Here is an 18,487-nt window from a genome sequence, read left to right on the forward strand (position 1 = left end):
AAGGAAAAGCATTTCCAGGCTTTCCTATTCAATCACAAGGGGCATGGCAGTTTTCAGAACTGTTGATCAGAGCAATCACGACCATTAAAGTTGTCAGCATGAAAGACAGGTATCAAAAATTACCCACTGACTAACTGCACAAAGTATGAACACATCACTGTACACGGCATTTATTTTAAAAAAAAACCCTATCTGAGGTGTTTTTTAAGTGTAAGTAAGTATAATTTTAAATAACATCTTCTAGAAAACAGTTTGAAGGACTTTTGTTACATCAATACTGTTCATATTCCAATATTTGTTTTCAGAATCATATTTTGTTCTTCCAAAACCACTTTTTTATGTTTAATAAACACAGGAAAAATATCATATCAGCCTACTAATATCTGCTGTTGCAATATTTGTTCTGTATGTTTTTGGATCATCCTCAACTCATGTTACTAACTGTACTTATTTGATCTGAGACTGGGATTCAGCTTTTCTGTGGTTTGAAATGTCTCTTACAGATCATTTATCTTCAGTAGTTCCAAACGCAGAGTGGAATGCACATTCTTTTCTTGTTCTAGCTCTTGCACTTGTATTTCTTCTTGGCAACTGTGTCCTGATATTGCCTGTTAGTCTAGATTTTGTTCTGTCATTACCATCTTTTGCTACTTTTTATATTTAGTTTTAATCTCATCCTAGAACTATCACAGTATTTTTAATGCAGTCAGAAAGCATAAGACTGACATACGTCTACATTGTATGGAAACATACAAACCACAATGAGGATATAAGTATTAAATATACAACATTGACCATCAGAATTCTAATTACATATAAACATACAGTGTTTATATGTATAGGTGTGTATTGCACACACACATTTGCACTATGTATACACATGCATGTTGTATGCACATTGTCGTTTTTCATATGTGTGTGTGTGTTTGTACATTTTCCTTTTATTTTACCTCCTCCACATACAGCATCACAGTCTTCCCAGGTAGAATGTGTCCACATGAAAAGGGGCTCTGGTACTTTAGAGCTCTGATTTTCAGGGAGAGGATCCAATGGGATTGTGTATTCATAGTGTAAACCATAGCTCTGGTCGTGGAAGAGCAGCACCTGCAAGATACAAAGAACAAAAACCTTCCGACATACAGAGACACTATGGAAGACAAGCTCCAAGCTGCAAGTAGGTCATCTTGAAAAGCACAACAGAACGACTTGATGCACTATTGCCTTTCAGCCCTCCTAATGGATTTGCTAGAATAAATTAATTAGAGTATCCAAATCAAGCCAATGGAAGAAAATATTTTGTTTTATTAAGAAAATTCCTTTAATTTAAAGGATTTGAATTTTATGAAGTCCTTTGCTGTCATCTCTCCCTTTTTCTTTGTGGTGCTATTAGTTTTTCCTCTCCTAAACTGAAATGTATCAAAATTCCACTTTTTACAGAGAATTTGGTGATTGCAATTCTGAAATAGTGATGCTGTGCTATAGTCAGCCAGAAATTTCAGAAAAACACCTGAAAATAATTTGAATTTCTCTCCTTACTTGGCACATCAGCTTTTTATGACATTTGTAGGAATGCTGAGACCTTCAATCCTGCCTCAACAACATAAAGATTGCTCTTGGATTTAAATGCGTTTTTTACAAGCAGGCTGACAGACCTCTCTCTCCTCACTCCCTCCTTCCCACATTCGTAGATATATATGTAAACACAAAATCAGGTATATCTTACATAGATCTCATTCTCTTGAGGAGTCTGGAAAAAATATTAGTTACTATCCTATATCATAGGAATCAAGTAAAAAAACTGAATTGTCATACCAGTAAATGTAAGGGTGATGTTGTGGGACCTTTGGCTGATATTTTCTCCCAGAGACCTCTCCGAACATAATGGACTGTGGTCCCAGCGATATTGAATGTTCCAGAATGTTCTATCTTCCAATCACTATTGATTGACTGTTTTCCAGCATCCCTAAGAGCTGCAAAATACATGAAAAAAGCCCAACATAAAAGGTGCCTGTTCAGTAGTGATTTTCTTCTCCTCTCACTTTCTCTTCAGATAATTCAAAAAGTAGGTGAAATTCACCTAATTCTGATTGCAAAGATATTTATGGATCCTACTTTACATGAAGTTCAGTTGATATGTGCTTCAGAAACACCTTCTGGAGGGAATGCCTGGTAAAATCATGTGTATTTAACATTACTTCAAATTAATATCAGCATTTTAATGCTTGAGAAGACTGACAGGCTGTAGCATAACTCACAATTTAAACACTGAATTACTTTAAGGCAAAGGGAACTATATTCTCTGTTCCCAGGGTGGCCATTTCTATAATCCACAAAAGCATGGGAAACAAAATTTTGCAAAAGGGACTCTTCAAGATTTGTGGAACTAGGCTAAAACTTTAAAAAAAAATATTCTAGTTCAAAATTCTTTCCTCTCTAATAACTACATTTGCCTTTTCTGCACCTTAGAATTTGACAAGACTTTATACACTTTCACCACATAATTGCATGCTTCTAATTATTAGGAAAAGCTTGTTCTTTTTGGCTGAATCATTTCTCATGTTGATCTAATTTATATTTAAAAATACGATCAAACCAGACAAGATATATTCCATACACTGAAAACAAAGAATTCTACATTAGTAAAATTGACATTTTCTATAGTAAATGAAATAGATTCTTCAGTAAATTATTTGTAATTTTATTTTATTTTATTTTGTTCCAATTTGTTTTGAATAATCATGTGAAGTAGACCTGAAGACACTTTCTGTACAAGAAGTTTTACACGTTTGACTTCATTAAAATTGCATGTTTGGCACCAGATTGTTGTAAGAGAACATCCACATGTTCCAAAATTTCCCTTTTTAAAGTTGTAAGTTAATGTGAGTCATTCCTGTAATCATGTCCTCTCCTATTCATATTTATACTGTTATGTTTTGTTTCTATGGGAAACAATGGCATCAGGCCTATGGGCTGGCAGGAATCCAACTGAATAAGACACCACCGAAGTGTACAACTGCAGCACTGTGTAATAGATGTTAAGACTATAAAATCCATTAACACTATATAACAGTCTTGTACTAAAAAGAACCAGTGATTCTACAAGATTTAAAAACTGGTATTTTAAGTTAATGCATTCAATGGTTAATGGTAATTAAGTTCTATTTGGTGTTCAAACTGTTGGGGCTAATCCTCTTCTCAGTGGAGAAATTAAAAAAATACACTCAAACATGCCAAGGTCCAACCGGGTCATGCTGCTCAGATGGATCCTCTCCCCAGAGAGCAACAGAAATCATTCTGTCTGGTCTTTAAAATGAATGCGCGTGCCATAGCATGCAGACATGTGCAGGAAACTGGAATCCCAGCTCAGAATACAGAAATATGCCAGATCTTTTATTTTCTGCTTTCAGATTCCTCATATGAGTCACTGGTCTTAGGAAAAGTCAGAAAGTGTGTCCTCAAGCCTTAAATGTGGATTTGGATTCAGGCAGTGCAGCTTCTGTTCTTGACTCTGTCACACCCCATTTTGTAAGCAAGTTCACTGAGTTTTCATTCCATTCTGCACATATATTCCTATTCTTCTTAACTTTTGACAGACGAGTTTACTCTGTACAAGGTAATCCAAAACAGGAAGAACATTCAGAACACAAGATATCCTCTCTCAGGTAATTCAAGCAATAAACCTACACCTGAAAAGACCACCAAAGAACACTTGGACTGGGAAAGCCTACCACAACTGTAACCACAACCACAATTTCAGTGCTAAACCAAGGGGACTAATTACAACTATATCTCTGTAGAGCATAAAACAGCCATCACAACAACGGCATTTAAGTGATGGTGATGAATACAATGGTTTTTTAATTACTGTACCAAGACTATACACCTGTCTAATTTTAATGAGGTGTGACAGGATACACAGCCAGACAGATACAACAAATCCCAGTTCAGCTATTGCATCTCCCATTTCTCAGTGGGGAGAAGCAGTACCCTGGTTCTGGTCCTCCACTTGGTAAATCAGTACCTACTAATATTTTTGTTTAAATATGGACAAATCACTCTACTATATTAACTGTATGAATCTTGTTTTCTGCTTTGTCCAGAAAAGTGTCAAAATAATGTCATTTTGACTGACCCTTACTTTTCTATAGAAAATGTCAAAGATATCTAAATTCAATTCCAAATGAAAGTACAGTCACTGGTACTTTTTGTCAAGGAAGTAATTGCTTCACTTCCACTCAGGTTATCAGGTGTCCCTTCAATAGATATTAAGAACATTAAGACTTGAAATTTAAGTAATTTTTGAAAACAGCAGGGCTAAGGCTGACTGATTGCTAGTTGCCAGTGTCCTCTTCATTATCCTATTCTCTTCAAAAATAGTGCAATAGTCCTTGCTCTTCAGCCAGTGGGCGCTTCAGCAGGCTGCCATGACTTTTCAAATATACTTGAGAGTGGCTTGATAACTACATTAGCAAGCTCCCTCAGGACCATGGAATGCATCTCATTAGGTCCTATATATTTCTGTATGCTCAGGTTCTGTGGGTGGTCTTACAACTGATCCAGCATGGGAGGAACTTCATTCCACCATTCCCTGCCCTGATATTGAGGGACTTGAAAGATGTGGAAAAAGTGTTTACCACTGAAGCTGAGGCAAAATCTGTGAAGCACTGCAGCCTTCTCCATGTCCACCATCATTAGTTTTTCTTGTCTTATTTTTCAGTGTGTGTTGTGGGGGTGTGTATTTTCTTTACTATCCCCTTTCTGACTAAAAGCCTGTAGAAACCCTTATTAATCTCCCCATTCCTTGTCAAAATCAGCACTATCTGTGCCCTAGTTTTCCTGAATGTATCCCCACATATATAAGCATCATCTCTATGTAGTTCCCAGGATACATGTTCCTGTTTCCACTGCCTGTGCATTCCATTCTTACACTTTGGTTTTACCAGGAGGTCCGTTCTCACCTATGCTATTCTCCTGCCTTCCTTGCTTGATTTCCTATATGCTGGCATAATCAAGAGCTTTTGCAATCTAGGAAAAATTATTATCCTTAATTGTGAATAAAAAATATTATCCTAAATCTTTAATGAGCTGCTATCCTAAATCTTCAACGACCTCTGTTTCGCCCTCGTAGAGGGCAAAACAGAGGGCAGTTTCCCAGATACTACCATCTACCAATTCCTTAGACAACTGAAAGTTCGCTCTCATAAAGTCCTGGCTTTAGTCTTCACCTGGCCCGTATCCCTAAAAATCATGAGTTCCAGCAGGGCATGATCATTGCAGTCTAGGCTGCCACCAACTCTCTAAATAGTTCATCTGGGTTGGGAAGAAATCAACAAGGTCCAGGAACACTATTGCTTGGGTCCATAGTTTTGATTAAAAAATTTATCCTCAGTACACTCCAAGAGTCTCCTGGACTATTCATAGCTTGGTGCGCTGTTTTCTCAGCAGATATCAGGTTACTGAAATTACTAAGCCAGATCAGAGACTGCAAGCATGATGATTCCTGTAGATGAAGTAAGAGCACTTCATCAACAGACTTCACTTGGTTAGGCAGCCTGTTGTAACCTACCAACAAAGAAGTTTCCCTTCTTGGCCTGGTCTTTATTTTTTACCCCTAGGCTCTCAACCATTTCCTGATGTCCTCTATAAAGGAAAGTTTGAGACTAAATAGTATTGGTCTGTATTGACTAATTTCAAGTACAGAACCAAGTATGGTGCCACATAAAATTAGCATAAAGAACTGTGAAATAGAAAACCAATCAGAAACATGAAAGACTTTAATCTATTTTACCTTTCAAATTTTTAACCACAGCATTGTGAAGAATCTTGTTTCTAAGATTAAAGACTTAAGCTCTCACCCCAAGACTTTCATTATGCCTATTCAAAAACTATTCCTTTGCAATTCAAATTCTGATGCTTTCAAAATAACCTAAAAATGAAGCAAGTGCTAGCAAAAAAAAAAAAAAAGGTGCAATAATACAGGTTTTAATTCAAGATATGGCTATAGACCTGTTACTGGGTCCCCAAAAAGGCTTAAAAAAATGATAAGGTGTAAGCTCAACAAAAGATCTTGCACAGAAATACTGGCAGAGCCTCATTCAGACATAAACCAGTAAAATTAGTGAAAAAAAATTAAAGTAACAAGAAAATAGAAGCTAACTGGCAACTTTCATAAATGAGCATCATGAGTGATATTATTTCATGGACATAAAAGAAAAAGTCATTCTTTTTGCCTTTTGTGAGGCAAGGGTTAAATCAGTTTGCTGCTCATGAAGAAGAAATAAATTTCCCTAAACACAATGCCAGCATTTATTTATTTAGTTTTACATTATTCAAAAAATAGAAAATAATAGTATTTCTATTCTCCACATATGTCAATAGAAAGACAAACTTCAGTTATTGTTTTAACACTCTTACATATCCATGTCTGTGGTTCACTGGGGAACAGTTAAATATTCTAGATCTCTAAACCTCCTGGGAAGGTGCAGACCTCAAGGCAAACCAGCAGTCACCCACTGATAACCTAAACTATCATAATTAAGATTCACCATCTTCAACATTCTCTCATTGAAGTACTGAGAATACTCAAACACTTTTTAAAACGTAAATATTTCTTATGAACATAACTAAGAACAGTGACCAAACCAGGGAATTTTTCATATCATTGTCCTATTTCTCATACTATGTCTCTCTCAATTTAAATTTAAGCACTGCACAAAACAATACCAATTATGAAACCTCATATTTTTGCTCAAACCCTGTAACAATAATGATAACAGAGTGTATTCTCTTACACTTCTTTAGACCTCATTAAAAGATAAACACTTTTTTTTAATCAATAAAAGACAGTTTCACTTAAATGGAAAAACTTAAAGAAAAAAATCACTGTGATTAAGTGAAAGAAATACTTTTCTATTTTTCAGTCTAATTTTAGAACTTCTGTTTGACTTTGTTAGTGAACTTCTTTATGATGTCCAGTGTCTTCTTTTCTGAGTACAAATTATTTTATGTTTGAACACAAAATCCTTTTCAGTAGTTTTAATGTGCTTTCCATATAAAAAATTGAAAATGTGCAAATATACATATATATACACAGACTTTTTTACATAATCTAAATACAGTGTTTGTAATATTCTCTAAAAAAGATGAGACAAAACTCCAAAAGAAGACCTATATGAAAAATGGTTCTGTAATAATTTGTTCAGTTCCTTAGACAAGTTCTTCACAGATCTATTTTTCTACTCAGAGCTTTGTTGAATGACAAAGGCATGTTTAGCTTGCACTTTTCAGTGTTGAGCAAAACAGGACATTAACACTAAAACATATAATATTTACCTAAATAACTGTGAGCTGGTTTTTCCTCCACAACTTTGATTCTTCTTGCTCCTGCAGGTATCACCAAAGCTTCCACATAACCTAAACAGGAGACCAGATGTCCCAAGTTAAGTAGAAAAACAGAAAAGCACAGAAAAGTACATCTTGTATGCTTTCTCATTTCTTCTCCCTTAATTTGCTCTTTAAGTGTAGCAAGTTATAATTTATATAGCAATACTTTGAAGATTCTTGCAAAATTCAAGAAAAGCTATGGAACTGTGTATTATATGTAACACATATACAATGCTACATAATTAAAAGAGTATGGCACAGTAAAACATAACAAGAACTAGTGAGGCTTGGAGATTGGGGCTGGAGCAGGTGTAGCTACTTCTAGCTAAGTAGTTCAGTGTCACCATGACCACCAGATGACTGTAAAATAATTCCAACTTCATTCAGCATGTAAAGACAAATGGTAGGACACTAAAATCTAAGCATCCTCCCACTGCTTGGTTTTTAGTTTGTTTTGTGTATCTCCTCTCCTTCTTCATTTAACATATTCAAACCCTGTTATGACAGGCTTTGATTTTGAAATCTACTTATTTGCTTCAAACTGAGACTGTCTCTTGCTAGTGTGGGACTAAGAGAGGACGTTGAACATTTTACTTTAAGCAAAACTCAGTGAAAAGGCAACACAGGTGGAAACCACTTACAGGCAGGAACGTCATTAATAAAAAATCCCATATTTTAGATTATCCAGGTAAATTTCACAAAGGGAAAAAATATTTTATCTTTTATTATGTGTAGCTATGTGATATCCTACAACAAAATACTTAGCATTTACAATACTTTTTCAATAATCCTGAAACGTGAAAGTTAAAGCAGCATCTTTCATTTCTGTAAGAGTTAATAACACTTTCTAAATATTCCTTACAGCTTCTTAAGAAGCAAAATAACTTACACAAGGGTTAAGATGGCAATACCACAATATTCAGGATTGACACAAAAAAAAACTTGAAAGTGTGTGGATATTCGCATTAGCAATTGAAGAGAGCTGACACGATTTGATTTTATTAGCAAAAACTGTCTTTGCTGGTTTTTTATATCTTGTAGTCCTCCAGACTCATCTAGGGTTTGGGATGCTTGATTTGCCTTACATTCTGCATGATAGGTCCAGACATAAACATTTGAAGACTATGCCTAACTTTCCTCTCTTGCCTAATGTACTATACTTCAGTCTAAAATCCACTGAAGTCCTTTATTTTTCTAAGATATGCTGTCTGCTTATAATGACAGTATTTTTGATGTGATTTACTTGCCACCTCTAAATTCTACACATTTTCTACTCAGGAAACTGAAAGTGTAATGGCAAACAAATGATGATAGTTGGTCAAATGCTGTTTCAAAGAAAAGACTTGTATACATGGCGCAAGATGCACATTATTAGGATTTCAATTCTCTACTCTGTCAACATTATTGCACTGGAGCCAGTAAGCTATTCCCATTAACAGGACAGATCACAGCAGCATTTGGATATCTGATGTTCATTTTGCATTAGAAAATCTATTGGCTTGTTATGATATGTTATTATTAAAATAAAATAATGAGTAATGAAGATGCTTTTAGACTTCTTCATGCATTTGGCTTTATGATTTTTCACTGCCTGGCTTAGTTTGGTAACATTCCTCTAAATTAAAAATCGTAACTTGGATTTTTATTTTGAAGAACACGAAATGAAGCTAAACACTAAAAGAATTTACAACACTGTATTTGCTAAAAATATAAACCTAATTTCTCATAGCCCTTAAAAATCAGTCTCTCCTATGAAATAGAGTGTATCTTAATGTAAGATATTTCCTTCATTTTGCAACTGAAATAATGTGAAATAACTTCGCATCAAATTTGAAAATACTTATGCACTCATATCCTCAATGTCTTAGCATCTTTAAAAGGCTAGATCTAAAGTTCTTATGAGGAGCTGCATAATTTTAAGAAATATCACTTTTTTAATTTCCCAATGCTCCAAGTTATCAAAAAGCCATTTGTTTCTTTAGAATTTGAAATAAACAGACATTACCTGCTCCTCTGGTATGGTTAAAATCACCTTTAATAACTTTGCATGACTTTCCATTCCCATTGCATATACCACAATGATCTTCACGAGCCAGAGATCCTAATATACCATCACAGCCAAATTTCTGTGGGAGAACAAAATAAAAGCTATTGAGACACAGGCCACGTTTTTCATAAAGTTGTTTTTAGTATCAGGTACCTCACCCTTCCTCAAGATGCCTAGCCAGCATGACCCAGCCTTGCTGAGAATGAGGGTTGCACTAGCTCATGGCAGAGATCTGTCCCATAGAAAACTCCCCGTGACTTTATGTAAAGTGCTGCATTCACTCTTCCTATGTGGCTGGCTAACTCTACCAGCTGCTCTCCAACAGAAACTTGCAGAAACAACTGCAGTCTTATCTCCTGGTGGGACCTGTGGCACATCAGACCCACTGTGTAACATACACTCCACAGGCCTTCCCACTAAGAGAACACAATGTGCCTCTCCTGCTTTCTACTCAAAATATGGATGGTTCTTTGCTATGCCCACAATGGTAAAGTGCCATTAATGTCAGCCTAAGGACTTATTCTGAATAGGGCATAAGCAGGTCTAGAATATGTAAATGTAAATTATACCCATGTTTTGCTAAAAAGCATTCAGTTTAACACAAATTAAGTTTAGTCAAGCATCTCCATATTACTATTAGATACAATTCTATGAATTAATATCAGGGGTAGCTTGACAACAGCAATGAAGTTAATATAAGTGGGCCTAATATGAAATAAAAATGTTCTGAAGTCTTAACATATATGTATGCTTGGTGTGTGCCTGTATACCCAGGTTCAAAACAATTAACTCATACCTGGCATCTACCATCTGCACAGACATCTAGCCCATGCTGGCCACAGGAAGTCCCATCCATCACCTTTTCTGTTAGAAGGACTGGTTGATCCTTTCCAGCCGGTGAACAGAATAAAGCACATGGCTTTTCTGTAGCAGCAATGGATGGAAAAACGTGCATTGTAAGAAAAAAGGAACTTTGGAAATACAGAATTATCATCAATACTCTTGTTAAAACTGATAATTGCTTACGCATGGCATGCTTAGCATAAGAAGTTATCTTAGACACAGGGAAAACAAAAAAGATTTTGATCCATTTCTTAGCTGTCCGAAAAACTTGGGTTTTTTCTTCCTAGAACATGCTGCTGCTATAAACTTGGCCTACACAGTACTCATGTCATGCTCATTGTTGCAATTAAGAATATACACATTACAGCTGTTGGAATATTTTGGTTGTAATCTATACTTTTATTTTCCTATATTTTTGGCAGATCATAAATATTGGTTAAAAAAGAAAGTTAACACTTTCCAGACTTCCTAACTGCGCACGTCAAGGAGAAAAAAATGAAATAACTGACACACCATTGGAAGAAAAATATATGAATTTACGAAGTTCACATTAAAAAAACAACAAAAAATCCCCACAAAACCCCTGGAAACATCATTCCTAACATTTTTATGAAGTTCAGGCAATTTTCTAATAAATGCCTAAAACATTCTGTCAATAATTTCTAATTATGAAAGAGCATAAAAATGTAGTAATATCCTATGTATCCATGAATTCCTAATGGCCACATCATAAACAATGAAGTTTGTCTCACCACTGTGAAAGTAACAGCAAATAAAAGAAGAAGTCTCTCCTCAGTGGTTAACCAAGTACAAAATGACAAGATTTTTTCATATCTTTGTTAGCAAATGTACTTACTCAGAACTTCTTCCTAAATCTGTTGCAGATTTTTAAAAGGATAAAAGTAAATCCTGAACCTGAAACTGATTTCACTTGGACACAATCTATGCCACTCAGACTTCATACTGACTTCTAGATTCCTGGAGTGCATTTTTATTAGTAAATTAAACAGTTCCAGGAAACATTCAGGGGCACTGAATTCTACTGTCTATACAGCTGAACTGTAAAACAGTCTATGCCACATTTTTTTGCATGTGCAAACTAGCACCAGCTCAGTCTAGACTGGACATTGCCATCTGCAAAGGACTGTTTTCAAAAAAAGTAGTTTTAGCATGCAAAGGAGCAGAAAAGTACAGACAGAAGAGTTTTGTGCCAGCTGACTTACACAACACAGAGTGGTCTGGGCACATTTAAATTACTAAAATTGACAGAGCCTCAGGGTATCACTAGAGGACCAGTACAAACAGATGTGATCTCTTCTGCCAACATGCGAAGCTAGTCAGACACAAGCCATCTCCAGCTAAAAAGCAGCCTGAGTTTGTGCCCTCTGCATTCCAGTTATCCTCCTTAAACAGTAAACTCAAAGTTCCCTGAGGGCTTTAAGCAGGTATCAGCATTTTTAAAGGAATACAAGATTGATGACGTAAACATTATCTTAAAGACACTGAACTCAAAGAGATAGCAACCAAACAGCACCAGACAACTTCAACAGACTACAGGAGATCACATACAGCAACTATTTTGGACATGGTGCATAGTTAGTGTTAACTAAGTGAGCAAACAATTAAGGATTTGAGAATAATGTACGCTGGGATACAGGCATTCTCTGGCTAGTCCACTTTTGTTTCTCCTGAGGGACGCCTCAAGATAAGAAGATCACTCAGAAAACAATTAGATCTGTACTTATTAACATGGCACAGGACAGTGTCAAGATTTTTTCATTTGAATTAAATCATATTATTCAAGGCCAGATAAACATTTAGATCCTTTAGGATATAAATAATGTGTTCCTGTGCTAAAACAAAATTTAGTAAAACAAACCAAATGAATTTACTTGATAAGCACCTTTGTAACTGTTGGAGAGAGTTCTTTTTACAATGAAGTGAGCTAAAATACAAGCCTAACGAAAATAGTATCGGAAGTTTTCCTTTGGCACCTTGAGAGAAGGCTTAGAAGAAAAGAAAAACATCTTCTCGAGTTAGACATATAATATGTTGATAGCAAAAACAGTCTTCAATGCTTTCTAATGTTTTCTGATAAATTGTTTCAAGAGTAAAAATAATTTACAGTAATGAACTCCTTAAAATTTGGTAACACATGCTTATAGTACTCCTGTGTCATTCTTGGGTTTTCTTTATTACAGCTTGCTGTGATTTTGTGAAGTTCTCAAGTCAACTGTTTTCATAACTGATGTGTTTTTATTGTGCTTTTTTCTTTATTTGCTTCTAATTTAAATAAATTAAAACACAAGAATTTACAGAAAATTCAGTAGGGTGGAAATTACTGATCACTTTTCTAGCAAGAAGGAATTTGTTTTCTTAATCACTGATTTTTCACACCAACAATACTGTTGCAGATAATGTAAGTCTGACCTTACTATACCCCCACCCGAGCATTTTCCTAATGATACAATATTTAAGCAAGTTTGCTGCATGGAAGCATGCATACAGTATGCCAGGACGTCGTATACAATAGGAACTAGGATTTATAGAAATCTTATCAAAGTTTACAGCATACAATATCTACACAATGCTGCCAAATCAAACACTGATATGTAAAATACTCCCAATTTTAAGTTTTCTCCTTCCCCCAAAACAAAGGTTCACAACATCTGCATTGTCTCATTGGCTTTGTAGGTAAAAAATATAACTGATATAGCCATGTTTAATAATGGAGCATTACTCCAGAAAGCTGTATTTCTGAGTCACGTCACACTACAATTCTAATTTAAAAGGAAAAAGTTGACTGGATTTTCATTTAAATGTAGTTATTACCTATTAAGAAGGACAAATTCAATAGGAATAAAAGATAAAATATTCTAGAGCATACAAAAGTACTGCTAGATCTGGTCTGTGAAATTAGAATAACTTACCAAAAATACTGGATTTGAGGTTTGTTTGTTTTAGTTTTAACATCTTTCTTGATTAACCACAATATCAACAAACTGTAAGCCATATAAACAGATTATAAGAACAAGGGAGATAGTTTATACTTACCATCATCAATGACAGCTTGCCACTGGTGCACATGCTTCTGATATGAAGATCTGACACTGAAAGCTTGGCACTGCCAGTCCCTAAAGGCAGGCACACCAGCAGGACAAGAAGGATTTTCACATACCCTATACTGCATTGTGGGCCCATGACACTGTCCTTCAAGGCCTGAACTAGAAAAGATGGCATAAATACAACCCTTTACTCTTGGCAATATTTTGTCAAACTTACAGTATAGTTTACTTATGGTAGACACAAATTAAAAATAGCAGGGTTTTTTGTTGACACAGCATTCAGAAATCACCCCATGAAAAACTGAAGTCACAGAACAAAACATTTGCCTTCTCTTTGTACTGGTTACATTACATATAAGGAGCGATGGGTGCTAAGCCACAATGTACACTTACGGCTTTCTTACGGCTGTAAGAAAGCATGAGGACTAGTAGGAGTTCAGTCAGGAGAGCCTCAGGTACAGTTTTGATATAATTGAGATTTTTCTTTATCTGGGCTGAGCCAAAGGGCCTACTGAAAGGAAGCAACACCTGCAGATTTGCTACCTCTCCTTTTTCTACAAGTGTGGTGTTACAGGGTTCAGACAAATGCTTTGTTTCTCTTTGGTCACTCCAGTTGTGCTTGCAGGTGCTAATGAACAAATGCACAAGAAGAGAAAACTGCAGAAACTGGAGCTCATTATTTGGAACCTTGCCTGGAAAAATGAATTAATGAGCATGAAATCAAGACATCCATAAATTCTAGAAAGAGCTTTAAGGTATACAGCTGAAAGTGGTGTTTAAATGGCATGAACTATGAAAAAATTCTCCATATCAAAATTTCTGTTAAATCCTCATGCTTTTGTATAGCCATATACAACTTTTCATCAAAATTCTTTATGCAAATGTATCTTTTTTAAACCCCTTGCCTATTTTACACTAAGATCTGCTATACAGTTTTCCATAATTCATCATTTTCCCCCTTGTATTATTCTTTTTTTAAAAAAGCTGATTTGAGTCTTATCTACTCTGGACTAGTTTTCCCTATACTTGCCTTCATTACTCCACTCTGTTCCCACTCCTATGCCTGAATTTTCTTTTATTTTTCACTTGGTGTATAAATGACACAAAAAAAAATCAAATTGGTACCAAATAATTAAAAGGAAAATACCTTTTAGCTGGTCACTGAGATATAGTGAAACAAATTTCATTCAAGTGAAAAGTAAAAGCCTTTATCCCCAAAGGCAGAAGGTTTTCATTTTCACAAGATAAGGAATCTAAATTCTGTTTCCAGATAGTCTATCTAAATGTCTGAGAAATGTCTATCTAAGTGTCTGAGGGTAAAAAGATCTCTTCACCAAACTTTCAGTTCCTTGGTTTTCCAGATGAGAAGCAGAAGTCAATCTTCTCTAGTTGAAAAATTTAAAGACTGGGATTACACACTAACAATCTGCAAGTCAGAAATTTTAAATTTAAGTTTCTGTTGCTTCTTCAGGTGAAGCTTAAAGAGAAAGTTTTATTATTCTACTAATATTATCTAGGGTCTTGACAGAAGCAGAAAAGATGAAAAATAGTGTTGCCATGCAATAAAATACCTGAAATACCCATTCTTCTAAATGTCTGTCAGTATTCATAAAGTATTAATTGCTTAGATAAAGGCCAACTGTATCTTCATGGGGTCCTGTTCTGATGTAAATTTTGTTCAGAAATTCTGATGAACAGCAATGGAAACCTGAACTTGTTTTTACCCAGGGCATTTGCGTTGTCGACTGCTGATTCCAGTGTTGCAAGTGCGGCTACAAGTGCTCCATGCACTCCACTCCCCCTCCATGTGCTCCGTGAAAGAGGTCCGATTGATACAGTCTCCAGCCTTACACCACTAGGTAAAAATTCAGCTCTTAGGTTAATAAATCAAGGCGTATGCAAAACAATTCACTTCTCCACGAGCCCACAGGAAGCACAACATGAACATTTGGTTCAATACATCGTTTTCAGACCTATCCAGATGTATTTCAGTCAGATATATTTTTGCCTAGTACTCTCCAAAGCTTTTTTATCTGTCCTAGTAAATGCAACAGTCAGAGACCTTTCTCTGTTTCAGTGGCCAAGGAGCAGGTTCGCTTCTTGTCCACAACCTCAAAAATAAGTTCATTTCCAATGAAGTATACCTCCTTCATTGGAGGTATCCATAATATGCTGTCTCCCTTCATTTTAGATCGGGCATTGCCTAAGAAAGCATTTTAGGGTCCAGGCCAAACCTACTGCAGGGATCGTTGTCCAGCTGAACTGTGCAGATGATCACAGCACAGTGTCCAGGGCTGTTCTCAGGACTTGCTCAGCTCAGCATGACAGTTCCCACCAGCAGGAACTTCATCGTCCCTCATTATCCAGTGACGATTTCAACAGAAATACGTATTAGAAGTAATAGAGAAAATGAGATTTTATTCACCATTTGTATTCAAAGATAAAATGGAAGCTTCAAAAAGCTGATGTTGAGAAAGTCCAGAGAATTTCTGGCGTTTATTAAAATAGTAATAAAAAATTCAATGATCTTGCATGCATATATGATTTACTAGGAAAATTGTAATTTCTCACTCAAAAATTATCCAGTCACTATTGTTATGCTTTGTAACCTATGTCCCTATCTCATACAAATCATCATAAACTCTGCAAAAATTAGTGCTTTATCAAATTATACCAACTTAATATCTGTCCCATGTATTAAGAAATAGAGGAATTCTCCAGCCTTAGAAATTTCATGATTCAATGATTCAGCAATTACAAAGCAGACAATGATCACTTAATGCCATTAACATCAGTAATTTAACTAATTTCTTTTTACCTTCTGAACTGTTGGTAAATCACTGTTACAAATGGACAACAGACTTCACAAACAAATCTTGTATTTATGGTAAAAGAACAGGCGTTGCTAATGCAATCAATGGAGGAGACTTCTGTTTCTTTTAGAACATACTTCTGTAAGTTTTAATGTCTATGCTGAATCTTTACCTGTAACCTTTTCACCTACAGTTTGAAAATGGTCTTTACTGATCAACTGATGTTAATTTTCTCTCTTTAATCATCACATTACAATGAAGGCATAATTATTCCACTTTTAAAAAGTCTTCATGTAGGCTGTCTCCATCTTTATATTAGATTTACAACCAGAAAATATAAATTTTTTAATGCTCTTGGATGTTTCAAACCACAAATGCTCATACACATTTAAAGTTATTGCTTCAGATAAAACACAATTTTTTGTATTGAGATAGCATCTGGTCTCCACGCAGCCTAAGGGATTTTTTAAAATTCTTGACTTAAACCCCAACCAAGTAGGACAAGCTATGCAAATGACATTTTCATCACTTCCTAAGACCCTAAGAGGAGCACCAGACAACAATACTTATCTCCACAAGACCAATAAATAAACCCCAAAGCCAGTGACTTGTGTAACCCAAGCCTCAACCTGGACAGATAATAAAGCAAACACGAAGAATTATTCTTTCTTACCCCCTGCAATGTTTTGGTGACGTATGCCTCGTTTTCTACTGCTATACATAAATAAGTTATCTCTCTAGGCTGGTTCAATGAGCCATTTTAATTACAATCAGTAATTGTGTGCAGTTGTCATAAGAGGTTCCGCTTTCTTAATCCACAGCATGGGCAGGCCAGTCTCAATGTAAAAAGTATGATATCAAACAAAACTCATATCTCTTACTTTCCAGGTATTGACTTCAGACAGTATCAACTACGAACTTTATCAGAATTAAAATATTGAAGCAACTGTCATTATTTTAGAGATATGAACAGAAATACAACCTGGTTTTCCTTTAGCATGTTATCTGAACATTTGATATTAATTGATTGATTTGATATTAGGAGAATGATGAGAGTCCTGGTGAATGCAATATGACTCAAACAGTAAATCACTCCCATGGGAAAAGGCTGTCAGCACAGTATCTTGAAAATCCCAAGACATATATATGCTCTTTCTCTGTTTTCTATTTGAGGTTATTTACATTCATTTACAGATATATACAAAGATTACAAATAATTTTAACTGGAAAGCTCTTGAAGGACAATTTATCTAAATCTGATTTAATGTGTCTGTGATGGCATGCTTTTAACAGAATTTGTCACTCTTTTACATGCATGGGATTATACTTTTTACACCCTATTTCTTGATAAAACTTATCTTGAAAGGTTTTAACAACAATCTGTATCAATTCCTTCAAAGAAACTATTTCTAAATCTTAAATCATAGCTGAGAACTCTGTACCTTTGAAAGCTTAAGTTTCTATTTACAGTTGGAAGAGCAACAGTTGCATTTATTCATAAATATGACAAAAAATGTGAAAGAATTTGAAACAAAACAGCGTAAATATTAAAACATCTGTCTCTTTGGCTAACCTTTTGTTAATTTACTGGTTTTAGGGAAATGTTCTTTTTTCATCTCTATATTATAAAATATATCATATATAATACATTCAACTGTATATACCTTATTTTTGTGATAATTGAGGTAAGTAGGAACTTTAAAGAACAGCAAAGAACTATTCAGCTTGTTTCCTTAAATGCTAGAGATTTGGTATAATTGATATTGCTCTTCCACCACAGGCATACCTTTCCAGTGTCACAGTCTGTTCCGTCCATTGGTGGATCCAGTTTAGTTTTGCATTCCTTCTCACTTTCCACCTTACACCACAACCCAGTGCAAATGACATGCTGAAAACCAAACAAAGAGTAAGCACAAAATCTATCTTATGCAAAATTACTTTCTGCATGCAGTCCGCTAATGTTGACTAAATTTACTAGTTTGGTGGTACCGAAATACATTTGAAGACATATTAAACATTAAAAAAAACCCCAAGTGGGCAGAGTCTGCTTAGACTTTCATTAATTGTGCTTCTCTAGGACTTCCAGATCCCTCTTGTTTGTTCTACCCCAATGACTGCTGCTGTCATGCTCTTCAATAATTCATAATTCCTCTAGAATTCACTTATCACTCTAGAAAAAAAATTCCAAAAGCCATCAAACTCGATCTCCACAAAGACACAAAGTTACCTGACAAATGAATTATTTTTGCTGGAAAGAAGAGAAGGGAGATGACAGGGGTGCAAGTCAGCAATGAATTTTAGAGATGGAAAGAAAAGCCCTCTGAAGTATCAGAACA

General features: G+C 35.4%; 1 protein-coding gene across 1 annotated transcript in view; it reads right to left on the bottom strand.

Annotated features, from left to right (window-relative positions):
- Positions 1-18,487, bottom strand: part of ADAMTS19 (ADAM metallopeptidase with thrombospondin type 1 motif 19) — a 129,610-nt gene that overhangs the window by 26,275 nt on the left and 84,848 nt on the right. The window contains 8 exon segments of the mRNA XM_031059062.1: positions 951-1,104; positions 1,813-1,970; positions 7,333-7,413; positions 9,389-9,509; positions 10,227-10,354; positions 13,328-13,497; positions 15,063-15,193; positions 17,938-18,039. Coding sequence (XP_030914922.1) covers positions 951-1,104; positions 1,813-1,970; positions 7,333-7,413; positions 9,389-9,509; positions 10,227-10,354; positions 13,328-13,497; positions 15,063-15,193; positions 17,938-18,039 — 1,045 coding nt within the window.

The sequence above is a fragment of the Geospiza fortis genome, unplaced genomic scaffold (assembly GCF_000277835.1).
Source record: "Geospiza fortis unplaced genomic scaffold, GeoFor_1.0 scaffold167, whole genome shotgun sequence".
NCBI lineage: Eukaryota > Metazoa > Chordata > Aves > Passeriformes > Thraupidae > Geospiza > Geospiza fortis.